This window comes from Petaurus breviceps, unplaced genomic scaffold (assembly GCF_028583685.1).
Source record: "Petaurus breviceps papuanus isolate PSGF00001 unplaced genomic scaffold, PetGlider_PUasm1.0 186, whole genome shotgun sequence".
In the NCBI taxonomy this organism is placed as follows: Eukaryota; Metazoa; Chordata; class Mammalia; order Diprotodontia; family Petauridae; genus Petaurus; species Petaurus breviceps.
In genome coordinates this window covers 47005841-47032575 of record NW_027185798.1, presented here as the reverse complement: position 1 = coordinate 47032575, position 26735 = coordinate 47005841, and the positions used below count along the sequence as shown (strand labels likewise).

The 26735-nt window shown below is 41.7% G+C and overlaps 1 protein-coding gene across 7 annotated transcripts in view; it reads left to right on the top strand.

Moving 5' to 3' along the window:
- Window positions 1-25425, top strand: part of AHCYL1 (adenosylhomocysteinase like 1) — a 46114-nt gene extending 20689 nt beyond the window's left edge. For 2 of the 7 annotated variants that reach the window (XM_069090418.1, XM_069090414.1), the window contains exons 2-18: window positions 5639-5750; window positions 12887-13030; window positions 13617-13715; window positions 14133-14233; window positions 14746-14848; window positions 15412-15506; window positions 16102-16208; window positions 16646-16762; window positions 17248-17311; window positions 18658-18746; window positions 19178-19248; window positions 19837-19931; window positions 20040-20138; window positions 20525-20593; window positions 21029-21107; window positions 22877-22997; window positions 23366-25425. In XM_069090418.1, the coding sequence (XP_068946519.1) occupies window positions 5639-5750; window positions 12887-13030; window positions 13617-13715; window positions 14133-14233; window positions 14746-14848; window positions 15412-15506; window positions 16102-16208; window positions 16646-16762; window positions 17248-17311; window positions 18658-18746; window positions 19178-19248; window positions 19837-19931; window positions 20040-20138; window positions 20525-20593; window positions 21029-21107; window positions 22877-22997; window positions 23366-23372 (1572 nt within the window). In that variant the 3' untranslated portion in view covers window positions 23373-25425. Of the gene's footprint in view, window positions 1-3624; window positions 3778-5638; window positions 5751-5859; window positions 6197-7717; window positions 7815-12886; window positions 13031-13616; window positions 13716-14132; window positions 14234-14745; window positions 14849-15411; window positions 15507-16101; window positions 16209-16645; window positions 16763-17247; window positions 17312-18657; window positions 18747-19177; window positions 19249-19836; window positions 19932-20039; window positions 20139-20524; window positions 20594-21028; window positions 21108-22876; window positions 22998-23365 lie in introns of those variants that run through there. The other 5 variants (XM_069090413.1, XM_069090412.1, XM_069090416.1 and 2 more) reach the window with 5 other exon arrangements.
- Window positions 25426-26735: the final 1310 nt, after the last annotated feature.

The following is a 26735-nucleotide window of genomic DNA, read 5'->3' as shown; positions in this document are numbered from 1 at the left end:
TTTCACTAGCAACCCTGAGGGTCTTCCCCTCCAAGTTTTATTTTTTCCCTTTTTTTTTTCAATTAAAGGGGCCATCCCTTGACTCACTTCTTAAAGAGGCCTATTCACTAAAGAGGAATTACTTCACCCAAAGTGAGAACCTGAAAAAGCCTTAGCCTAAAAGGGTCAGGGTCTCTCATTCACCCTGGTCCATCTCCATTCATCCTGGGAAATATCAGGCCACTGGACCCAGATGACTCTGGAGGAGAAAGTGAGTGTGTAACCTTGCACAGCCCTTCCTCACTCAAATCAAAGCCAACTGCAAGTCCTGTCATTATTTTCCTGATGTCATAGTCCTCTTAGAAAACGAAGGACAAATAACACAAGCCAGCCCTTGTGCTAAGTGCTTTTTATAAAGTTATCTCATTTGATCCTTATAACAACGCTGTGAGGTAGGTGCTATTATTATTCCCATTTTACAGTTGAGAAAACTGAGTCAGAGGTTAGGTGATTTGCCTAGGGTCATGCAAGCCAATAAGTGGCAGAAACCCTTTTGAATTCAGATCTTTCTCCGACTCAAGGCCCAGCATTTTGTGCCACAAGCTGCCTCTATAAGGCCAGCTAGAACAGAACCTTAGAGTTCACCTCCATGATCTGTGTTCATGATGTGGATGAAGAGCCAGAAAAAGAGTAACTAAAAAGGACATTTGAATAGAAAGGAGATCTAGGAGGGAATAGTGTTATGGAAATTTAGGTAAATATCCAGGAAGAAAAGGTGACCAATGTCAAAGACTGAAGAGATGTTGAGAAGGAGAAGGATCATTAGATTTGGCAATTAAGACATTGTTGGTCACTTTGGAAAGGACAGCTTCAGTTGAATTTTGGGGTTAGAGGCCAAACTGCTGAGGGTTTAGAAAAGTGAGAGGAGAGAAAGTGAAGGAATATAGACACTTTTCTCAAGTTTAGCCCCAAATGGAGAGAAGAGATATAGGATGATAGTGGGAAGGTAGGATCAAGTGAGGGGGTTTTTGTGTGTATGTGTTTTGTTGTTTTGAGGCTTTCTTCCTGTCTCACCAAGACTAGAAGTACACAGTAGCCTCTCTGCAAAGGAGGGATAATATTACATTGCTCATGTCACAGGATTCTGATAAGGAAAGTTCTTTAAACTGTAGACACTACATTAATATGAGTAGTAGTAGTTATAAATTGGCACTGTTCAGGAAAAACTTTCCATATTTGAATGGACAAGTATTCTTTATTGCCCTTCACCTCTGTACTGTAGGTAGTTTGTGGGCCTGAGTTGCTTGATCGTCCTCAACAAAACACTTAAGACAACTAAGTATGGGATTTTTTTTATGAAGGAGAGGATGGGTGAGGCATGGAAGCAAACAATGCTGCCCTGAAGCAAAGGTTCAGGTATTCTATGTTTCACCTTTTCTTCCCATCAGCATCGACTAGAGGATCAGGTTGAGTCCCATTTTGAAGGGAATGTTCCTCCTGGCAGTGTGTGGAATTGGACTCTAGCTGTGTGTATGTTGTATCCTGTTACTGTTGAGACATGGCCTGGGAAAGGAGTGGGGGTGGGGGGGAGGCATGCTCTGATTAGTCAGCCCCCTTCTCCCAGAACTCAGGCCCCATCTGGGGAGACTGAGAACTCAAGAAACTTGAGACAGGGAGAGAGGACAGAGCTGGTACGTGGGCAGGGAGCAGCCAGAACCTGCTGAGACTCTGAGGACCAGTTTACATGCTGGGAACAGAAGAGGTGGTTGCAGAATAGCTGTGGATTTTATTGACTGGCCTAAACATTGATTGAATTTTTAAAGGAGCTGTGCCAAAGATTGCTTGGTGTTAGAGAAAAGGGCAGCTTTGAGAAGACTCACTTTACTTTATCACAGATCATACTGGGGTATGTCAAAGTAGATTTCTACAGCTTACAGTAAGGCTTTTGGAATTCTCGTGAGATGAGAGTTGAGCTAGTCTTTGGTAAGTATGAGGAAGATTGATAGATAAATTTGCTTTCATTTAGAGTGTTAGATCTCTGTCCTGTGAGAATGCAGGTAAAGCAGGGGCCAGAGCAGACTGTGGAACTGGGTTTGGGGGAGGGGAAATCTCTGCCTTCTTGGACCTTAGCAGGAAGGTGAGTCATTATTGGGCAGTGACTATATTGAGGGGAACATCAAACTTCCTGGAGGTGAGTGCTTTTTCCCCAAAATGTGCCCAGTGTGCAGAGTAGTTAATCAAATTTATATACCAAGCATTTTCCTTGCAACCTTGAAATAGGTAGTATGAGTATTCACTGTATTTTATAAAAGACCAAAGTATCCAAGGTAGGATTTGAATCCTAGTCTCTGCATTCCCACCCTTTTAGGCTGTCCCACTGCTCAGCTAATGCTCTAAAACTTATTTTTCATCTCTTGAGTCTTTTAGCTATTCTGGATTTCCCATGATCCCTTCTTTGACCTGTATCAGCCTTGTCACTTAATTTTGAGTTACACCCAGAGTTAGTGCTCTTTTAGCCAGGCCTTTAGCATTCTCTCTCTTAGCCATATTCTCAAAACCCAATTCCCAAGCTAGAGACAGTTTACTACTGTAATAGTCAATCTATTCCAAGGAATTTCTTTTGAAATACTTAGGCAAAACTTGATCTGCTTTTTAATTATCTTGATCACAGCAAATAAAACTGGATTTAGGCTTGATGTTTTAAGGGAAAGGGCCAGACTGACCTGAGTTGTGCTGACATGATGTTAACTTGAGTAGGATTTTGGTCTTCTTATTTATTCATTTGTGAATGAGGCTTTTTAGGAGTTGGTAGACATATAAGCTAAAGAGTTTTAAATAAAAAACAAGTCTATTACTTTAAAGTCTTTTGTGAGTATCAGAACACCCTTCTTCATTTTTTAATCCCTCCTTCACCCAGGTAGTCTCTTAAAGTGCTAGATAAAAGAGAAACAGAAGCAAGGTATTTTGTTAAAATATCCTACTTGACTAAACTTGACCATAGTTAAACAGGTATCTGTTGTGGAACTAGATTGGGGACTTGGACTATTTTGGGTCCTTGTTCTTTCACTTAAATTTTCATTTGTAGCTGGAAAACTTAGGGAGCTCCACCCCCTTGAAAGGCTTTTCTTAAGATCAGGTACCACTCAGAAAGAGAACTTGTGACATCAGGTTTCTTTTGGACTGTGGTACCTTTCAGTTTATTGAATGAAGGTGAGCCAATGTTGGTGACTGGCATCTCTTCCCCTGGCTGTGATCGTGACCAGTGGAACTGGCAGGCCAAGGAAAAGGTGAGATTAAATGCTGGGCTGGTTGTGAGGCGATTAGCATCTCGAGAAGACAATCATTGATTCATTGTCGGGGTTCTGTGTGCTTCATGTGTGACAAGCATCTGTTTTTGAGAGATGGGGAGGTTGGGGACCATACACTGGATTATTAAGCTGCTTGTGATGCTGTCTCATATTTTTAGTTTGGACAGATTTTGCTAAGCTCTAGAGGACTGATGAGCTCTGTTAATACAAGTATGGAGATTATAGCTATTAATTCATTCCTCAGTTGCTGTAAAGAAATACTTCGCTGACTTTCAAAAGCCTCTTTTAAAAAACAATTTAAATCTAAAATCTAATTGCAAATGACACCTCCCTCCCCTACCCCAAGGGTAGGTGGTGTCTGGGAACATGCCCGGAACCTAGTGAAAAGAGCTGAGCTGGAGAGGGAGACATCGCCAGAACTGCCGTGAGAGGAGAGCAGCTTCCGGGTATGCCAGTATGGGGAGACTGGGGAAGGGAGAGAGCTGCCATGGTAGGTTGTTGGGAGGTATTGATTGCTCTGACTGCCGGATTTGTTGTTTTTCCCACCAAAAAATAACAGCATGTCAGGACAAAGGATACTGCCTAAGAACTGGATATAATCTCTTTAGTAAAACTAGCTTTGCTGACTGTTTAAGTCATGTGATACCCACTGGGAAATCCTATCTGGAAGGGCAAATGCTGACCTGTGGAACACTTCAATAAGGACTTTCTAAAAGGCAGCTGTCCTGTTGGCATTTAAACAATTTTAAAACTGAAGTTTTAACACCAAACCAAAAAAGTATCCTTTGGCTTGGCTTGCAGGCCAACTTGTTAATCAAGCTCTGGTGCCAGTGTGTACGTGTCTGTGTTGGAGTTCTCATTTCATGAATATTAGGGGTAACTTTCCTTTCCTGGATGAGTATCAGGCGTTTCCTTCGCCTCCTACGTTCTCATACTCAGTTTGAGTTTACAGTTTAAGAAAGGTGCCTTGTTAATGTTCATGGAGAGGAGAAGGTTTTGGGGAGGAAAAAATGGAAGGGGGATGTGGACCATTCCCTTGCTTGCCTTTAGAAATTGTCTGAGCTCAGACCTTCGAAAGCACAGTATGGCTCTCCTCTCCTCCCTTCACTCCCAGACTTGCCCAGCATAAACATAGCTTTTCAATTAGATATTATGTTAAACAGGACTTTAAATAAATGTGTCTAGGCTTTGGTCTCCGGGATCCTGACCTTTTATTTTTCTTGGTATTTTATCTACTTATAATTCTATGTTGATTTTGTTATGCAGAGGTTTGAAAGCCTGTGACTGTGTTGCCACTGTGGCATAGTCTTGAGTCTTGTGGTTTACTGCTGCACATTCTGGTCATTCCTGACCTTCATATGGCTTCATGCTTTTTCAGTCTTAGACTGGTACATATCTAGCTGCCTAAGTTATACTTTGAAACTTGGTCCTTAGGAACAGAGACAGCCACATGGATGCATGCATGTAAAAGGAAGTGGGATGCTTTTATAGATTTAAACAAATAGAATTATTTCTGGTTTGAAGGTGGCTACTCATCAGCAGTGTTGTAAAGATGGTTTCAGAGATTGGGGGGATATCTGATTTAACTGACCTAGCAATAGAGGTTTGTTTTTGTTTTGCTTTGTTTTTAGGCAAGTTATTGTATGTTCTTTCGTAACCTAACCTCTGCTTAATTTTTGAAATACTCTATAATTTAAATTTTTACCAATTCAGGTTTTTATTACAGTTTTTTTTTTCCTATATGGTTTCTTGTATTGGCATTCTGATGTTTCAAGTCTTGACTGCATTAAGAGTTTCTGAGGCTCACTATGGATTTTGAAAAGTAATAAAAACCTTTGGGTTCACAGAAAGATCTTTGCTTCTAATATCTCCATGTTCCACAATCATAACTAAGCTACTATTTCTCAGAAGGATTGTAATGACCCCCAGGACAGCAGAGTGCTAAGGGAGATATAAGGAAGAAAGGAGATTGCTGACAGGTGGTATTTAGAGGGGGGGTTGGACAAAAAGGAAATTGATTTAGTTAAATATTATTAAAGTTTGGAGGGAGGCAGGAAGGAGGAAAAATGTTGGTATTCAGATTAAAAGACAATTTGTAAAAGTTGTCATGGAGTCTGAGGCAGAAAAGCTTCCAGTCTATCTGGTCAGAGAGAGGAGAAAGTGACCATAACAGGTATTTGGGAGTCTGTTCCCCCCTGACTTATAGAGGTAAAGTTGTCTGACTTAGTGGGGACCATATATTTCACAGCACTGCCTCTGTACTACAGTAGCAAGGACAGTACAGAGGGATTTTCTGGAAGCAACTGGGACATTTACTGTGTGGTTTTCAACTTATTCTCTTTGTCCTGTAGCAAATTCAGTTTGCTGATGACATGCAGGAGTTCACCAAGTTCCCTACCAAGACTGGCCGAAGATCCTTATCTCGTTCCATCTCACAGTCCTCTACGGACAGCTATAGTTCAGGTAGGTACGAAGTTCACTGTAATGCTAATTCCAGGTTCCCATTCCCAATTTGTTTGCTATAGAATTCATTCTGCCCATCTTGAATATGGAAATAGAAAGCATTGTATCAATAGCATTACTATTACTGCACGTCATTGTGCTGGTGATTAGAAATTGGTGGAGGGGAGCATCACAATTAAGCTCATCTATGAGGAAATGTCTTTCCTCCTTTCAGCTGAGCTGGGGCAGGTTCCCACATTAACCCAGCCACATTCCAGGGGAAGCTAATGGGAGTGTCTGACAGAACAGGCTTTGAAACAGAAGTACATGTTCAGTCCAGAACAATTTTTTAATAAAACAGACTTTGGCCAACTATGTTGTTGAACCTTCCCTCTTCCAGCCTAAGGCTGCTTGAGTTAGAGGAATGGACATTGATTTGAACATTTGAACTCCTTTAATTTGCAAAGGTAACATTTAAATTGAGCATGTTTCCCAGAGTATTCCTTGGGAATATTTGTATATTCTGCTGTTTTGGGGGGAATTGTAATGGAAATAGTGTACATTGTTTATTATAATCCCTTATATAAGGAACCACTCAGTAAATTTTTTACTGAATTTGGTGTTGGGAAAAATTTCTCTCTCCAGATGAAGTTGTTTGCTTTTTAATCAGATAACAAAAATTACATTACTCAAAATGTTTCTCTTTTTGTTTTTACTGTCAAGAAAATTGGAGCCAAATTTCAGTGTTCATCTATAGTAACTATCTTATCCCAGGAGACTGGTAACATTTATCTGGTCCTTTTAACTGGTTTTTCTTGTGTTTTTATTTTCAGAAGTCTAACTTTATAACATGCTTAAAGACAAGTTCCTTTAAATATGTATACATAAGTACATAAATACATATAGCAAGTATGTGTGTATTTCTCCCTTTGACTGACTTCATTAGGGTAATAGGAAACCATCATCTGATAGCTTCATGAGGAGGCAGCTACTTTTCCAACTATTCAGACCCTGATTCCAACTTCAAATTCAGCTTTTCTTTTTCCTTGAGGGAGTACATTGTGTAGAATTTGATTTTAACCAAAGGTATCATAACTGTCATGCCTTTCATTCACAAACATTTATTATGTGATTATTCTGGGACTTGAGAATGTAGAAAAATGAGTATACTAAGATGACTGTTGAGATCCCAAATGGTCTGTACTCTAAGACAAACACCAGTAACTATAATATATTGCATAATGAATGTCTTAGAGGGTCAGGAAATTTATACGAGGCCCTGGGGGGAAGGTTATAGCAGAATGTGCTTCCTGGAGCAGATGGTATTTGAATTGGACTTTCAGCGATGCTAAGCAAAGCAGGTAAGGAGGAATGGGAAGAAGGGTGTTCCAGATGGCGTTAACAGTGTGTCTGTCCAAGGGGCAAAGGATAGTATAGTTGCTTGGAGTATTAGAGGGCATAGTAAGGAGTAATAGGTGAGGTAAAGCTGGAAAGGTAAAGTGGCAGCAGGTTATGGAGGGCCTGGAGAGCTGGCCTCGGGGCCGAGAACCTGTTTTCCTTCCTCAGAATTCATCACAGAGTGTTTTGCTGATCATCTTTCTCCCTATCCTCCCTATCTCAGTAGAGGTGCCATAGGACATTTAGGCCAACTTACACCTGATCAAGAATTCCCTTGATGCCATCACTGAGAGTGGACCTCGAGTTTCCAGCCTTGATCATACATTACTCTCAATCTTGCATCCTATAGTCCAGCCAAACTGCCCTTGCTGTCCAGCCCTTACATACAACATTCTCCTTTTCCTTCTGTGTGCCTTTTCAGTAGATCTTCCTCTGGCATGGAATGTACTCTTTCCTTACCTCTGCCTCTTAGAGTCCCAAGCATCATTTTCTGCATGTACCCATTCCTGATACCTCTAGCCCCTAGGAGCCTCCCTCCCAAAAGTACTTTCTATTTATTTTGCATATATTTTATCGACATTTGTTTATAGACGTGGCTATCCTGAGAGAATGTCAACTCTTTGAAGGAAAGGATGGTTTCATTTTGGTCTTTGTGTCCCCATTGCCTAGCACAATGCTTGGAACACAGTAAGTGCTTAATAAATGTGTGTTGATTAACTGTGCCTAAAGATCAGTGTTATTTCATGAAGTAGAAGCTCATTCTGCTTTTGATCATCTCAAAGGGCCAACATTCTCCTTTCTACAACTCACTTCTTATTCCTTGTTCTGTCCTTTGAGTCTGGTAAAAAATATATATATATATCCCTTATTCCATTAACCAGTCTTTGTTTGACATGATTTTGAGGTACCTCCCAATCTAGATTGCCTGACTTTACATGCTCCTGATAGTCAATATCCTTTCTAAATTGTGTCTTGAGAAGCAAACCCAATAATTATAGCTGATTTGATATTTTATCTTACCAATAAGCTATAAGCTTAATGATGGGAGGGACATGTCCTAGTCAAACTATCTTCACCAGTGTCTGGTATAGTCTTAGGCACACTTAGTGTTTGTAGGTTGACTGAATTAACTTGTGGAATGAGTAATCCAAATATGGTGTGAGGAAGGTAGAGTCTCCTTTATTCTGGCCACTCTCCACTTCTCTTAGTGCTTTCTGAGATCACACTGACCTGTTAGACTGCCATAGTTCATTACTGACTCCAGCTGTACTTGGGGTTCCCCCAAAATGCTTAGATCTTCTCTTGAGGGCTGCCTTAGCCTTTTACTTGTGGGATTGACTTTTTGAACTTGACATTTATTTCTGTTAATTTTCACCTTATTAAATTCAATCCATTATTCCAGCCCATGTAGGTCTTAGTTCCCAGGTATCATCTGTTTTGTTAAATATCCCTCTCAGCTTTTCATCTTCTATACTTTTGATAGCCATGATATCTTTGTCTTCATTAAAAATACTGATAAAAATAGAAAAGGGCTAAAAGTAAAGCCCCCAGGGCACTCTGTTTCAGACATTCCTTCTGATCAACATGAAATGATTAATCATTCACTCTTTGGGTGATTAACCAATCAGTTATGAATCCCTCTCTATGTTATCCTGCTTATAACTCTCTAGTTTGTCCATAAAAAAACATCATGAAGGACTTTGTCAAATGCCTTATTGAAATCAAGTTATACTATGTGGCATTCCCCTGATCTACCAGTTTAGAAGGAAGGAAGAAAGAAGTTAATTTCTTGGGATTTATTTTTTAATTTAAGTCAACAAGCATTTGTTGTCCATCAGGCACTGCTTGTTAGTGTGTTAGGGATATAAAGACAAAATGAACAGTCCTTGCCTTCAAGGAGCTTAAATTCTACTAGAAGAAAGCATCATGTAACAATATAAGTAAATATGAACTATGTCCAGAAGAAATGCAAAATAATGGTTGGGAGTAGGGGGAAGGAAGGACATTAGCAATTGGAGGGGTGAAGCCTCTTGTAAAGAGATAGGACTTGAGCTGAATTTCATAGTGAACTAGAGATTCTGAGCACACTGGTGAAGATGGGAGAGAAGTCGAGGCATGGAGGGCAGTCTCTTTAGGGGCCTAGGGCAAGACAATAGGAGGTTGTGTACAGCTAACGGGGAAGGACAGTTTGGCTGGAATATAAAGGATGTGGAGTAGGGAGTTGAGGGAGGGAGTAGAGTACCAAATCAGTCTGGAAAGAGAGTTTGGAACCAAATTATGAAGGATTTAAAATGCCAAAGAGGAGTTTTTATTTTATCCTCGAGGCTACAAGAAGCCACTGAGGCTTCTTAAGTCAGGAAGTGACATGGGCAGACTTGTACTCTCTTATTCTCTTTGGCACATGTATGGAGGATAAAGGGGAGGGAGAGATTGGGTACAAGGGAACCAGTTAGGATGGTTTTTCCCTTGTTATGAGTAGAGGTGGTAGTGAGGACCTGAACTAGGGTTGTAGCTGTGTGAGAGGAGAGAAGATGGATGCAGGAGATGTTAGATAAGGTAGAATTGGTGAAATTTGCCAGTTGACCATGTGGCGAGGTTGAGGGAGGAGAGTGAATAGTCAAGGATGTCTCTTAGGTTGTGAATCTGAGTGACTGGAAAGTTGGGAGTGTTTTAGACAGAAACAGGGAAGGAAGTTAAGAGGAGGGCTAGTTTTAAGGGAAGGAGTCTGTTTTGGGCAGTGAGTTTCAGATGCTTACAGGACATTAAGTCAGAAAGTCTTAAAGGTAGTTAGGGTAGGAGGATTACAGTTCAGGAGAGAGTTGAAGGCTCACTACATATATAGATTTGGGAGTCATTTGTAAAGAGCTGATAGTTTAATCCATTATGAACTGATGGGGTAGCCCAAGAAAGTTAGTAAAAAAGGAGAAAAGAGAACCCAGGCTAGAGCCCTGACATATGCCTCCACACAAGGGGATGGTGCATGGATGATGATCCTGAAAAAGATGCTGAAAAGGCAATCAGGTGGGAAGAGAAATGAGGCAGTCGTGTCATGCTCACCTAGGTAGGAAAGGGCCTTCAGGAGCTGAGAAGAGGTGATCAAGTGTCAGATGCTGTCATTGAAGAAGCATGAGATCGAGAAAAGGCCAGGGGATTTAAAAATTCATTAATAGCCTTGGAAAGAACAGTTTCTTTCATTAGTGGGGTAAAAAAAAACATTGTAGAGTTGAGGATTGAGTCAAGTGAGGAGATAGACACAAGTGTTGACCTGTATGTTTTTAAAACTATAAGGTACCATATAAACATTTATGGTGTATCTATATTCATTAGAATAGTATATTACGAGTTTTTTTTTGGAGGGCAATTGGGGTTAAGTGACTTGCCCAAGGTCACACAGTTAGTTTTTGTGTTAAGTGTCTGAGGCCAGATTTGAACTCAGGTCCTCCTGACTCTAGAGCCAGTGCTCTATTCACTGCGCCATCTAGCCACCCCATATATTATAGTTTTTGAATATGTAAAATACCTCACATAGATATATCTATATAAAAATAAGATCACATTATTAGGCATCCTTTGTCCCCACTTCCTTGGGCATGCTCTTCCCACTGAGGGGTGGCACCTGCTGGACAGGCTTCTCCCCACCATGTAATTGCCCCAGTCCTTCACACCTATCCAGTATTGTAGCTTTTCATCCTTATCTCATTTAATCCTCACAACAACCTGATAACTAAATTGTTACTTTCCTAATAATACCTCTTTGCACAGCACAAAAAGCTGCTGCCTCATTGTCTCATTGGTGCTGGAAATGTGCTAGTAAAGAGGGAAGTCATGGCTAGCAAGTTACCATCAGAAAAAGAATGCTGTCTTGGGAAGATAAGCTGATCAGGCTGAGGTAGCTAGGTGATGCCATAATGCAGGGCTTCTTAAGCTGTATACACTCTAGACCCCTTCAGTGCTTCTTAAACTGTTACAGTGCACAAAGTTCCAGGCCTGAACTTGGGAAGACCTGAGTCCAAATGTTGTCTTAGATACTTACTAACTGTGTGACCCTAGGCAAGTCACTTAGCCCCTACCTTAGTTTCCACATCTGTAAAGTGGGGATAATAACAGCACTTCTCTCACAGAGTTGTTGTGAAGATTAAATGAGATAACAAGCATGAAGAGCTTAGCACGTGCCTGGAGTACAGTAAGTGCTATACAAAATTATTATTAATGCTCATTGCCTGTGGCTCTCCTTTCCCACTTATTCAGCAATATTATCAAGCATCCATAATGTGTGTAGCTTCTAAAAAAGTTGAATCCCAAGCTGAGCTTTATAGTATGGTCTGCATATTCTACTGGTGTGAACATACTGAATTAATGGTTGTTTATGCATCTACCTTATTCCTAGAATATACATCCCTGTTCTTAAAATCCTTGTCTTCATTTGGGAACCAGCTCGGTCACTGCTTCCTTTGCAGAATCTTCCTTGATCTCATCCTGCTCAGATTTTTCTAGAGTACTTGGTCTTGAGGCTTTTTGCCTTTTGTATTACTCATTTGTCCTCATTAGATTATAATTACTCGAGGTCAGAGACTCTTTTTAATCGTTTTACCTTAGCTTTTGGTCAGCGCCTTGCTCCTAACAGGTGCTTCATAGATGTTCTATGAATTTAATCAAAAGTCTGTTTGAAGGATGAAAGTTTCCATGAGCAAGAGCATCTGGAGAAACAGAACCACATAACATTAGGCAAGTGCAACTGATTCCAAGAAAGAAAGTGTCTGCGTGGTGGTAGAGGATGCAGTGGAGAAGGACTTGGTGACATTGTATAAGGGGTAACTATTACTGTTAAAGATAGCTAGAGGGCTGTTAGAGCAAAGTAGTGTGGCCCTTTTGGTAAATTGAATGTGGAACATTGCTGACACTCAGATGAGACTGAAGGGACACTGGGGCTAGACACAGATCATTTTGTGTCCAGTCATAAGTAAAGGGAGAGAGGACTAGTGGCAGAGGAAGTATTAAGGGAAGTGTCCTGAGATTCAAAGAGGAAAGAGGTGATTGGAAAGAGATACCCTTTTTGAATTATCCTCACAAATTCCCTAGGGGTAAACAAACTCATGTAACTTTTTTCCAGACTGTCAAAAGAACCTAAACTATGTATCTTTTATCTCATTTTCCCCCTCATTGTATCCTTTGAACACAACTTTCTGTAATCCCCATTAAGATTTCATTGCCTGGGGGCAGCTAGGTGGTGCAGTGAATAGAGCACCAGCCCTGGAGTCAGGAGGACCTGAGTTCAAATCTGACATCAGACACATAACACTTACTAGCTGTGTGATTTTGGGCAAGTCCCTTAACCCCAATTGCCCTGCCTTCCCCCTCCAAAAAACAAAAATTAAAAATAAAAAACTATTTCATTGCCTCAATGCAGTTTTCTTTTTTAGGAAAATGCCATTGCTTTTATTAGTACTGATTTTTTTTCCTGGGACTCTGCCAGATCTGTTCGTTATTAGAATTAGCAACATTACTTTGAGTCCTTTGGAGGTGCTGGAGTAAAGAAGTTGCAGTGGTTTGATAGTGATAGCACTAAGGTCAAAGGACATCAAGGTAGGTGAGTGACAGCCAAATGAAAAGATAGACAGTAGTTCCAACCATGTCACCTCTTGAGCTCTGGGGCTGAGAACAAGCATGACACTTGTCTTCTGACCTTACTGAGAGTACCTTAGGTGAGTTTGGAGCCATTGAGATTGTCCTGTTGTCATTTCTTTCTTCCCTGGCTCTAGCTGCATCCTATACAGACAGCTCTGATGATGAGGTTTCCCCTCGAGAGAAACAGCAAACCAATTCCAAGGGCAGCAGCAATTTTTGTGTGAAGAATATCAAACAAGCAGAATTTGGGCGCCGGGAGATTGAGATTGCTGAACAAGGTAAAGAAAGGAAGAGGGTAAGGGATCCTGCTGGGATTGGGGATTAGAAACAGCCACTTCCGGGGTAGGAGAGTCTCTGAGCCAGTTAGTGGCTTGAAGCTAAGCTGAAGATACCTTTGGGGAAACGCAGCGTGTTTGGCTGCCAGAGCAACCCTGGAGTTTAAGTGCAGCTGCATACACTTGATGTGCTTTCCTTTTTTTTTTTTTTCCCTTAGCACACTATAGTAGGCACATTTGAATGCCCTTTTCTTCCTGGCAGCATCACTGTTAGTGATCTGACCCTACTGTGTATCAGCTCAGTGAAGAGCCCACTTAATCATATTGTGACTAGTTCTGCAAGGTCCCACAGAGGTAAATAGTCAATGAATCTTCCAGTGAGAGAAGGTTTCTTAGACGTGTCCACCCTCAGTTATGTGAGCAAGTAAGCTTTAAGGTAGGGAGTGGTTGACTGAAGTGTCTTGGGTGGCTGCAGCACCGTCTCCTGGGACAGCCGTAAGAGGCCAAAGTCTAATCGGTCGAACCCTTTGTTTCAGGTTAGTTCACCAAGGAAGTCTTGAGTTATCCTTGTATCAATTTCACATTTCAGGCATATTCTATACAGGGAGGGAGTCGGGGAACCAAAGAGACCTCCACGATGGGGTGAGACAGAGCATGGAAAAGCAGAAGCAAGTCGCTTCAGCTGAGGGTGAAGTCTCCCTTCTTGGTCTGATTTGTATATGATATCATTAGCCAGACTCATCATTTTTCCCCAAATGAGCAACCAGAATACCTCTAGTTTCACCAGTTTTGAAAATCTGCTACTTCTGTTTGTCATCTAGCTGGGAGCCACTCTGTGCTACCTAGTGCTTGAAGGAGTGCAGGAGATCAATTTCCAGGTGCTTCTGTGATAACTTGCTCACTCTAGCTCTGCCAGCGTCATCACATGTAGTCTGTCATCATTGTGGGAATGTGCTTGGTGCTTCTCTGCCTTCCGCTACCTGGCCTCAACTGGACTTTCCATAATGGGTCTTCAGTGTGTGAACTTGACTCCCTCAGAGTGCATTTTAGCGGGATTGGTGAGATCCCTAGTGCAGTCCTAGCTCAAATCTCTGTTCTTTCACAGACATGTCTGCTCTGATTTCACTCAGGAAACGTGCTCAGGGGGAGAAGCCCTTGGCTGGTGCTAAAATTGTGGGCTGTACACACATCACGGCCCAGACTGCAGTGAGTAAAGACATTGGGAGAAATGGAGGGAGACTCATAATAGAGAGAGAAAAGAGATGTGCTATGGCTGGCATTTAGCTCAGATTCTTCCATTTCCATCCTCATCTAATTAACCCTCGTACTTTATTAGATATTACCGTTCTGTTACCAAAGGACTGGATTTTCTGTAGGTATCAAAATTCTCACTTACATAAGTTTAACTCACTTTATATGAAACTGCTACGAGGAGCTGAATTTACAAAGAAAAGTTGTTATAAAGGACTTTCCATCTTCCTTCATGTAGCAAGGAAGGTCCCTGATGCATTTCAAAAATAGGGTTTGATTTACATTCTTAAGGAATATATCCTTTGTATAAAGTAAGGTGTCGCTCTACTGCCTAGTTTGTGTTCTTTAATTTCTGTTTAGCAATTGTTGCATCAGAGATTGTGGGTGGCCTTCTTGATATATTCTTGCATGCCACTCTTTGTCGTGGTCCCCAGTTTCTCACTGTGTTTTCTTACCTGTGTGCACAGGTGTTGATTGAGACACTCTGTGCCCTAGGGGCTCAGTGTCGCTGGTCTGCCTGCAACATCTACTCCACTCAGAATGAGGTTGCAGCTGCATTGGCAGAAGCTGGTAAGTTGATCATGTTTTATACCATCTTTGCCCCCAGAAAGATACCTAATCATAATTTCTTGCAAGCAGTACAAAAGGAAAAGAACAGAACTGTTTTAGGGTCTAATTATGGAAGAATTTTGATTAAGGTTTGAGGAGGGAAAATTTTAGTCTCTTGTAGTCCATCCCTGGTATAATTATTATTATTAAACAAATCCTAGAGTCGTGCCTAATTTTGGATGTCCCTTTGAAGGGCTACCACTATTTCACATGGACATTCATTGATTTAGCTGGTTCCTTACTTGGAGAAATACTTCTGCCTTTATTTCATCCTTGTGATGCTTAGGAATCAGGTGTTCTTCATTTTGTGATCACTTTCTCAGGATTTTCAAGTGCTTAGACTCAGGTGTCTCAGTCCTTTCACCTGTCATTGCCAGACTCAGGATGGTAGTTTGGCTCTTTTGGTGTTCTAGTCCCTCCAGACAATTGTTTCATAAGAGCTCTTGCTCTTCCCCTGGGTTTTGGGAGCGATTTCTAGGGGATACAACCAAAAAAAAGAACTAATTGTGTTGACTTCTTTCCAGGTGTTGCAGTATTTGCATGGAAGGGGGAGTCAGAGGATGACTTCTGGTGGTGCATTGACCGATGTGTGAACATGGATGGTTGGCAAGCCAACATGGTAAAAAGCAAACAGAAGTGTTCCCTTTCTGACCTCCGGAGAAGCTATTGCATTTCTCCTTTCTTTTCCTCAAAACATGACTCCCATTACTGAATATGTTCTAGATGTTTTGTCATGTCCATTGACTGTTCCTTTTAAAGTGTTTTATTTGCAAGTTGTCAAGAAAGGGGTCTGAGGGCTGAGTCTAGAATTAGGGAAAGAAGAGGGAATAGGTAGATGCTTCTGGCTCAGAAATAACAGAAGGAAGGAAAATGAGAGGAAATTGCTCCTATCTTTTAGAGCATGGATCTGACTCTTCTTCATGCTTTAGAAGCTCTCGTTGCATTAAAGAATTCTGTGTACTTCAGGTCTCAGGGAAAAATAGGTTATACAGAGCCCACTGTACAATTTTGGAGCTAAGACCCAGAGCCTAGGAATCTTTGGTTATGGTCCTTTCCATGTCAGCAAGGCCAAATCTATCTTCCCCATGCGAGCCTCTTTCCTCCTGATCATAAGAGGCCACTGTAGGACTCCCTGTTGGCTGAGAAAGTGGGTCTGAAGGTCCCCCGGCGTTAGCAGCCTGAATGCCCATAGAAGTCTTCTGGCTGTTCTGTAGATCCTGGATGATGGGGGAGACTTAACTCACTGGGTCTATAAGAAGTACCCAAACGTGTTTAAGAAGATCCGAGGCATTGTGGAGGAGAGCGTGACTGGCGTACACAGGTAACAGCGCGGGGCGCGGGGGCGCTGCCCCCTTGCCTTTGCCTCCGCAAGTCCCCATGTCACTTCTGCTGGGCTTACGCTGAGCCTGTAGCAGAGGCGGAGGGCGCTTTCACTGGTCAAAGGCCAGCTGTGGAGTTTTCACTTTTGAAAGATGGGGGGTCCTAGAAGAAGGTTGTTTTCAGTTATGATCTCCTTTGTTTTCTCCCCTTGAATCAGGTGAGTCTAGGGAAATGGCATCCCTTTTATAGAGAAGATTCTCTAAGCCTTTCTCTAAGAGTTATGAGTGAGGGAAGGTGAGGAATAGGCTTTTGTTTGCTGAAATCCATGGGAAGTAGGGGTGAGGAGGGTAGGGCTGGGCTTGGAAGGGAATTAATGCAGTTGTTCCCCATTTCATTTTCATTCTGTTAATTTGTGTTTGTGGTTTTTCCTCCTCTTAGGCTATACCAGCTCTCCAAAGCTGGCAAGCTGTGTGTCCCAGCCATGAATGTCAACGACTCTGTTACCAAACAGAAGTTTGATAACTTGTACTGCTGCCGAGAGTCCATTTTGGATGGGTGAGTAAAGAATACAAGTATCAAACCTCTGGGGAAGGGGAGGAAAGAGAAATTGAAGTTCTCATGGGAAGGACCGTGGGTTTGGGGTCACAGAATCAGACTCAGGTCCAGGTATGGAGTCTCATGCTGCCACCTGCTCTGGTGACCCACAAGAAAGTCATTTTACCACGCTTGACCTCAGTTTCCTCATCTGCAAAATGAAAAGGCTGGACTAGATGGTGTCCAGTCTCTTTTCCAGCTCACAGTCTTGCCAACCTATCACTTGATACAAGTAATAACAGCAGCCTTTGCTCACCCTGTCTCTTTATTGTTTTCCTTTACTTTGGGCAGGTGTCTGTGAATCCCGTTTCAAGGGACACCAGTTTGGGGTCCTCTACCTGAGGTACCCCGAGCCTGTAAGGCTCCCCCAATGTGAAAGCTGCACACGGGGATTACACTTGATTAGCTAGCAGTATTTGAATGGAGCCTTCATCTTTTTTCCACAGCCTCAAGAGGACCACAGATGTGATGTTTGGAGGAAAACAAGTGGTAGTGTGTGGGTATGGCGAGGTAACTAGCTGGGCTTTGGTAGCCTTCTTTGACCTCCCTCCTCCCCAGTTCTGCCTTCTAGCCCTTAGTTATCTTGTCCTTTACCGACTCCTGTAATGAAACTTGTCCTACAGAAATTTATGCAAGATAGAGTCCTCCTCCTAAGGTTGCTGCTGATACTCCTTTCTAGATAGTGTTTCCTCATTCTAGTTGCTAAGGGCTGTTTTACCCCCAAGCTGTAGATAGAGTCGCACAATTGATATACCTCACTTGGATTAGGAGCAGGGTGGGGAATGAAGACTCTCTGCATCCTGTTCCTTAGTGAATAGTACCTTTTTATTAGTTTTGGTTCAGATGTGTCCATTTTAGCTATACTTGCAGTTGTTCATTAATGGCTGTGTGGAATAAAGGTCTAATTCAGGGTGGTACACATCATAGCTGATTATCTCAAATGAAACAAATCACTGTTGGGGGCTTTTTTTTTTTTTCATTGTAAACCACAGAAAATCTGCTTTGCCTGAAGTATAATTTTATGAACTATCCTTCTTAAAAAACAGAAATGGAAAACTAAGAATGAGCTGTCAACTCAGTAGTTATTTGTTGTTTGTAGTACTAAGGATTCTGAACTCTTGGGGAAGATAATTACTACTATTAAGATTATGACTTACCAAGAGGGCTTGCTTCTCTAAGAATTGTGTACCTTGATAAAGAAAATATATTTTTTTCCCCTTTTTTTGGAGGGGGGAAAGGCAAGGCAAATGGGGTTAAGTGACTTGCCCAAGGTCACACAGCTAGTAAGTATCAGGTGTGTGAGACAGGATTTGAACTCAGGTTCTCCTGAGTCTAGGGCCGGTACTCCATTCACTGCATCACCTAACCACCCCAGAAAATCTCTCTTGTTCATATAGTATGAATCACATGTACCCCCTGTCTCTGTGCTTCCCTTCCCCCCCCCCCCGCCCCATCCAGTGGTCTTGGTGATATTATGGTTAAAACAATATATAGGGAGTGAGGTTCTTTTTAAGGTCATAATCATGGAGTAAGAGCTTGCAGATTTTTATGGAGTGAGAGATAAGATTTTGATTGCCTGACCTTGGTCTGGTTCACTTAATAATATCCTTTCCCCCATCTCCTTACTGTTTCCTTGCTTTTTTTTTTTTAAGCATTCTGCTTCTGGTGTAAATTATTGGCTTAGCGTGGAATGTACAGTATACTCTGTATTCACTTCTGCTCTGCTTCTGTTTTCTAGATTACATTCAGTTGAAGGCCTTCAGAAGGGCTTAGTCCCATTCACCAAGAAACTAGCCCTTTCTGAATACTTCAGCCTTGGAGGTGTGAGAGTCCAATTTCTTTCTCTTGCTTCGCAGGTGGGAAAGGGATGTTGTGCTGCTCTGAAGGCCCTTGGAGCAATAGTCTATATCACAGAGATTGATCCTATCTGTGCTCTTCAGGCCTGGTAAGGAACAGAGTGATCATGTCACCAGATTTAGTTCTGGATTCCCCCATATAAGTGTTTAGCTTTGGACTCTTCTGTCCCTGTAATTTGGTATTATCATCCATACTGAAGGGAACCCAGAAGAAATGTAAAGGCTATAGTTGAGAAATTTTTGGCTAGTCTAATAAATAAAGCCTTTTGGGCAACCTTACCTTCATAGTCTACAGATAAACTATGCCTTAATTCCAGGGTCTCTGGTCTTTCTCTTGCTCAAATTAGAGTCTTGAGTTACTTCAAAAAGACAGTCACTAGCTTAGCATAGCCTGTCATGTGTGATTACTGTGAAGGTAATACTAAACCTGACTCTAGATCTGACTGAGTCTCACATTTGAGTGGCCTGGCTTCTGTATCATTGCCTGCTTGCTTGTTCATCGGTCTCTTTCTTCTTTCAGTATGGACGGGTTCCGTGTAGTGAAATTAAATGAAGTCATTCGACAAGTGGATGTGGTGATAACTTGTACAGGTAGATGTAGAAGCTTATGGGTCTGGGTAGGAGGGTGTAGAACTTAGAGCACAGGTCCTTAAACTGTGGTCCAGGGAACCTGGGTGTCCCCAAGATTCTTTTAGAGGGTACTTGAGAGAAAACCTATTTTCATAATTATCCTAAGACATTTTAATTTTTACTATAGTAAATATTGATAGATAAATCCACATAAACTAAAGCTCTTGGAGAATCTTAATAATTTTTAAGTGTAAAAAAGGCCTGAGACCCAAAAGTTTAAGAAGTGTTGTTGACTTAGAAGAACAAGCAAAGTCTGAGACATAGTCTGACATTTGAAGCTTGTACAAGGCAGGTGAGGCCTGTGTTTAGTTTTATGCTTTTTTGAACTAAAAACTGGGCCAACAGGACTTTGAAAGAATGGGAAGCTTTGGTTCTCTGCTGGCTTTTTTGGCCTATTTAGCCTTATAACCAAACCTGGAGGTCCCTTTTTCTCCTAAATCTCAGAAAATTCCTCTGTGCCATAGCTAATGCCCAAACCACTCAACCTTTCCATTGCTACCTTTGTTCTGTAGTCTACTTTTATCCCAGTCACTCTTTTCTTTCCTTCAGGAAATAAAAATGTAGTGACCCGGGAACACTTGGACCGAATGAAGAATAGCTGCATCGTGTGTAACATGGGCCACTCCAATACCGAAATTGACGTAGTAAGGATCCTCTTTCATTTGATCCTGAGTGGCCACTGTCTTAGACATTTGCTTCTACTCTCTTCTTTTGTTTTATGGCTATAGTTCAGCTTGTTCTCTCCCTTCCAGACAAGCCTCCGGACACCGGAATTGACATGGGAGCGAGTTCGCTCTCAGGTGGACCATGTCATCTGGCCGGATGGCAAACGTGTTGTCCTCCTGGCAGAGGTATTCTTCCAGAAGGCATCGGGCTTTGATGTAGGATAGAGAGATCTGTGTATGGCAAGAGGATAGGGACAAAGTAATGGGACTTTTAATGGTTGTCCGTAGTTGAGTTTGATATTCTGGAGAAAATTGTTAACCCCTTGGCCCCAGGTTTATTTACAAGGGGAGCGCCAGGCATTAGAGACTGGGGAGTGGAGGGTGGAGAAAGGGGAACAGGGACTTAGAACTTAGATGAGAACAACACACTTTACTTTTCTTCATAGTTGAGTCTAGAGAGGCTCCAAATCCCATCTAGTAATAGGCTGGCCCCTGTGTCACCTGAATTTACAACCAAGAGTAGCAATAGAACTGATTCCATCATTGTCCTCCATTTCTTCATGCATTTTCAGGGTCGCTTGCTTAACCTGAGCTGTTCAACAGTTCCCACTTTTGTTCTTTCCATCACAGCTACAACCCAGGTACGTCGCCGGAGGCCTTGCCTCCTCTTCCTAACACCGGGGTTAATGGAACAAGATAAGAGTTCCTATAATCATAGGGGAATTTGTACTAATCTGTGAACAGGTGGCCGAAGTGTCTCTGCCGCATGCCTGTTCTGGAGTTCTCAGATCATCACTAAGTAAGGGATAATCTAAAATGCTCTCCTCAAGGAGAGAGGAAAACTCAATGAGGCAGAATTAGTGCTTGGAGTCTATTTAAAAACACATGGCCTACAGAGGTTTTGTTAACCTTTATTTAGGGTTAAATAGACTCTGATCATGTAGTATTGGTTTGAGGCCAGTGCATTGAAAAACCCTACCAAATATAACTTCTTACATGTTCTTGTTAGCCTTGGCTAATGCTCCAGTGCAAAAATGGGTTTTTGTTCTCATCTTTTCCCATTTTATCCACCACAGGCCTTGGCTCTGATAGAACTCTACAATGCCCCAGAAGGACGCTACAAACAGGATGTATACTTGCTGCCCAAGAAGATGGGTGAGTACAAAGCAGCAGGGATTTGTCCACACTGTCCAGCCATCTGCATCATCGCATAATATTCCAAATTGTGCTTAAGAAGGCAGCACTTTGGGGCGGCCAGGTAGCACAGCAAGTAAGAGCACCGGCTCCAGCGTCAGGATGACCTGGAGATCGAATCCTGGGCTCAGACACTTAGCACCCACCCAGAAACACTTGGCTGTGTAACCTTGAGCAAGTTACTTAACCCCGATTGCTTTAAAAAAAAAAGGCGGCAGCATTTCGGGCCTGGAGTCAGGAGACTTGTGTTCATGGCCTTGGCTCTAGCCCTTCATAATGCTGTTTCCCCAAGTAAGCCCCTTAACTACTCTAGCATTCGAGAAGGGAAATACCAGCATTGCTTACCTTAAGAATGATGTAAGGAAAGTAAACCATGAAAATTTATATAAATTTGAGAATTTTTCCTTTGTGAATTTTATCTTTTAATGGTTGTCACTCTATGAAGTAAACTTAACTTCATTTACTTTCTTGAGGGGTACTATCTTAGTAGATTGGGAGAATGCTACAAATAATAGTTTACCTAGGTTTTAGCAAAACATTTGACATATTTCTTAAGTTATTTTCTTGGACAAGATGGAAAGAAGTAGATTAAATTATTAGAACTGTTAGAATCAAAATTAGTTGAATGGTGGCTAAACCAAAGAGTAATCATTACTAGTTTGATGTTAGGAAGTTAGAAGGTAAAAGACAATCTTTAGTGGAGTGCCCCAGGGATCAGGCCTTGGGCCCTAAGCTTTTTAACAGTTTTATCAGTAACTCTGATAAAGGCATAGGTAACATGCTTATCCAATAGACAGATGACACAGAGTTAATAGAAATAGTTGTTACCACATTCGCTGTCTGTCGAGATCCAGAACAGTCTTGGCAGGCTAAAATAATAGGCCAGATATAATAATTTGTAATTTAATAGCGAAACCTGTAAAATCTTGTTAGGTTTAGGTTCAGAAAAACTACACTTCACAAGTACAGATTGGTTGCTGCTGTTTGTTCTTTGTTCTCAAAGGAGACCATGACATCAGGGTGGTGATGCCCATGACATGCAAATGAATTGGATTTAAGTGAGGGAGCACTGTGCAGAGTCACCAGCCTCACCTTGTCCTTTTCAGCCATCTGGATAAAGCGACCAGACATAGATCAGGACAGCTGGAGATGACCAGAATGCAGTGGGGGACCTTGGCCTTTTCAAGCTAAGGTTTTTAACAGATCTCAGTTTGATTGAGGCTATGCTTTTTTCTGGAAAAAAAAATAATAATAAATAAACAAACAAACAACAACAAAAATAAAACAAATCTGAGAGGGGAAGACCCTCAAGGCTTCAGACCAAAACAGAAACAGTTGCTATTTACATTCCTTCTAAGCCAATCAGAGCCCAAACCATGACCTATTATTATTGGCCAATCAGTGAGAGCCTGAGGAAAAAAAATGTTTCTAGAGATCAAAATTTACATATGAATTGGGGAGATAGGGCTAGATAATGTTGCAGCATTCATCTGAAAAGGTGGGTGTTTTGGTGGGCTCCAGACTCCACTAACCCAACATTTTAGCCAACCACCAAACGAACAATTTTACACTATAGTTAGTTACACCCACCAGTTATACCCACCAGTTACAGCTGCTTCTTCCAAGCCTGCCATTGGGAAGGGGTCACAAGCAGTGGAAGGGGAGGTTATAGCTCAAGGTCCTCACATGAAGCAACCAGCCTGTTCAGCTTCCTTCCTTGCTCTTCCTAGATGAATACGTGGCCAGTTTGCACCTGCCTTCATTTGATGCCCACCTGACAGAGCTGACAGATGACCAAGCAAAATATCTGGGACTCAACAAAAATGGGCCATTCAAGCCCAATTATTACAGGTATCCTTGGGAGAGGAAGGGGCAGTGAAATAAGCCCCTCTCCAAGTGTAGCCCATGAAAAGGTGGGCCATTATAATTGAAGGCCCAGATAATGGGCCTAGTTGGCAAGGGTACAGGAACTTTGCTTCTGAAGTAGCCAAAGACATCTTAGCTCACATCTTGTAAGTAAAGTAGGAGGCAGTTAGGGTCCTAGATTGTATTATCAGAACTAGGTAAACATGCTGAAAGAGAAGTTAGTCTTTCTGATTATCTAAGCCTTTCTAACTTGAGCTATTCAAAGGAGTGGGAAGTGTATTAGAATCAGCCTCTTCTTGGATTATCTCAGATGAAAGGCAAGAATTGACCCAATTAATCTCCTTTTATTACAGATACTGATGGACCATATTGCAGAGGACCAGTCCACACAGAACCACATAACTTTTAAAGAAATATTTTTTAAAATAACTTTTATTTTCATTTTACTCTTTTCTTGAATTTCTTTTCTCTGTGGTTTAATACTCTTTTTCTCATGTCTCTGTCTGTCTCAGCTCGCTAAACCGCACAGGGATTTGTTTCCTAGCTTTACAGATGAAACTGAGGGTTCAAGATTTCTTACCCTAGTCACTACAGAAGGAATTCATTTTCCTAGCTAGGAGGGGTGATACTTTCCTATAGTTACCTTTACCCATCCTGGGGCACCTTAGTCTTAATGGGGTACCTTACTAACAGAAAACACTAAGGTACTCTTTTCTATGTGGAACAATCTGCAATGTCTAAATTGCCTTAAAAGAGCCCATTTCTTAGCTGCTGAATCAGGGCTTCTTCACGAGTGTTGGAGGAGCAAAGGCAGTGCCTCCCAGCTGGGTAGGTGAGATGTAGGCTGTGTGCATGTTTGTTGATTTCCCTCAGAAGTGGAAGGCCCTGTTTCTTGTGCAAGGTACCATCATTGGTTCAGAGGAGTACTGGCAAGTAGATGCCTGTTCAAAGTCCAGCTGCCCACACGGACCAGAGCACGTCCTCCTCCACTCCCGGGGCACCTTCTGCATTCTTCTCTAGTTTCTAGACAGATTGCACCTGTCTCAGCTGAAATTTCTCTTTCAACACCAGTTTCGTTTGTACAATTTTTTTTTTTTTTAGGGAAAATTTTTAGAGTTAGCACTTGTGGAACTGCTTGGCACTTGGTAGGTGCCAGTCCCTTTTAAACACCTGATAGGGAGGGTGCAGAGCCATGTCTAATCAGCTGCTGGGCTCAGACTCCATGGGAGGTCTCTTTGTTTCTAGCCTACAGTTTTATAGTGTCAGTAAATTGGGGCCATAGCTGTTTGTTCCATCAGCTCTTCCACTGTATTGCTTGTGCTGAAGGCGAATTTATTAAACAATCACTCAGAATATAGCACTGAATTGCTTTTTGAGGCTGTGTCCCTAAAGAACACCTCTCTGGTCAGCTGCACATCTGTCCCTAAACACATCTGAAGTAGCTGGTGGTGGGGAGAAAATTGGTAGATGAAGCTGGGGTGAAAGTGACCTGTCTGCAGCTTCAGGCTGTGTTGAAATTAGTCTGACATTTCACTCTCGTGTCACTTTTGAGTGGTGCATCCAGCAAAAGGAAATTCAGAGTACATCCATTCAAGGCAAGGAATATGGCTAGTAGGCTAATACTCATTAGACACCTACAGAGCTATTTTCTGAAGCACCAGAGAAATACATCCTTAAACCACACACCTAGTTTGCCACTGTCTCTGCATGGTAAACTGAGCTTTGGACTCAGTAGATTTTAAGTCCATGCTTGTTCAAAATCCTAATTACCCTCAACTAGCTTTGAACAATGGTACTGTTGAACTGGTTTATAAGTTGGTATTGGGAATTTAAGTCTTTGATTTCTCTACTGCTGATGACCAGAGACAGAAATTACAACCAGGGACACGAGAAAAGAAAGTTTCCAACCTGTTCCTTCCTATCAAGAGACAGTGCCTCATGCCAAAATATTTCTCCTTTTCCTCTCTTCCTTTTTCCACATTCAATCCTTTATCAGTGTGACCATGCTTTCTTCTCCATAGATGCTATTGGAGCCCCATTTTCCTAAGGAAGACCCAGTTTGTATCTGTTCTTCCAAAGGGAACAGACCACCACCCTCATTAGGAGGTATTCAGACCATCAGTGTCCCCACTGACCTTCCCTGTTGGAGGGAAATAGCCCAGGTTCATGCTACTCTCTGGCCTATTTCTCTGCTCCCATATCTGTTACTGCGTCAATAGGAATATTAGATAAGGGCTCCATCTCTGTTCAAGCCATGTAACAAAGGACATTATAGAATGAGGTGTCATAGATAAGAGGGAGCACATGGAGAGCAACCTGGGTGGAATAGGTTTATTTTGTATATGAATGATTTTTAATGAATGCAATATTAATCCTTGCAGATAAGCAATAATCATTAAAGTCGATTAGAAAACTCCTGGTAATCTGCCTCATTCTTGGTGGGAACACAAAGGTTCTTTATAACCTGTTGCTAGAAAAGAGTCATTTGTCAAAGCCACCTTCACCAGATATTGATTGCTGATGTTCTGCTATGTCCAGGGTGCTGTGAGGGAATTGAAGCTGTATACGGTATGGCTTCATCCTCAAGGAGATAGGGAAGAAGTAGGGAAAATAAGACTCGAGATACGGCGATTATGAATGCTTTCGACTAAATGCAGTAAGAAGTACAGAGAAGGAAGGAGAAGGTCAGGCCATTGGGAGCTGGGGAAATGTCCGTCCATTAGCAAGATTGGTATCATCAGCACAGAAGCCAGAGATAATGCCCATTGTTTTTATTTTGTCCTCCCAACCACTGGCAGGGGACCACATGAGGTCTGCATTGCCCATCTTTGAGGCTCATAGAGCTTGTGGCTTGTTCAAAATCATCTCTATTAAGTGGTGGAGCTGAGACTACAACCCAGGTATTTGCCTAGGGCAGTGGTTCTTAAAATTTCTGGTTTCAGAACTCCTTTATAGTCTTAAAAATTACTGAATAGTTCAAAGTGCCTTTGTGTAAGTGGGTCATATATCAATATTTACCATGTTATAAATTAAAGTGATAAAAATTTTAAAATAATAGCCCATTGTACATTAACATAAATTACAGATTTTGTGAAAAATAACTTTCAAAAAAATTTTAGAAGAGTGGAATTTTTTTGTGTTTTTGCAGATTTATAAATGTCTTGCTCCCAACTTAAGAAAATTGGATTCTCATCTACTTTTGCATTGTCTGCTGTGTGTGATACATTGTTTTGGTTGAAGTGTAAGAAAATCCCATTTCACACAGATAGGTGATTGGAAAAGGGAGAAGCATTTTAATAGGCAAATGGCATCTTAGTATTATGAAAGACATTTTGATCTCTTGGGTCTTAAGGGATTCTATGGCCTCTAGGGACTACAATTTGAAAACCACTGGCCTAGAATATTGGGGTTATGTTAGGGAATGTTGGTAAATAAGGCTAGAAGGTCAAGTTGGGTTCAGATTGTGGGAGGCTTTTGAATCCTTGAATCCTGAGCTAGAACTTTTTTCAGTAAGCAGTGTGAAAAAATTGAAGCATCTTGAGCCTGGCAGTGTCACAATTAGAGCCAAAGGAATATTAATCTGCTGTGCTCTGTGTGGTGATTGGAGAGGTTAGAGTCTGGAGGCCTGGGAAACCAATTACCGTGTTTCCCCGATAATAAGACCTATCCCGAAAATAAGCCCTCTCCTTACTGTGTAAGATTCCTCTAAAATAAGCCCTCCCC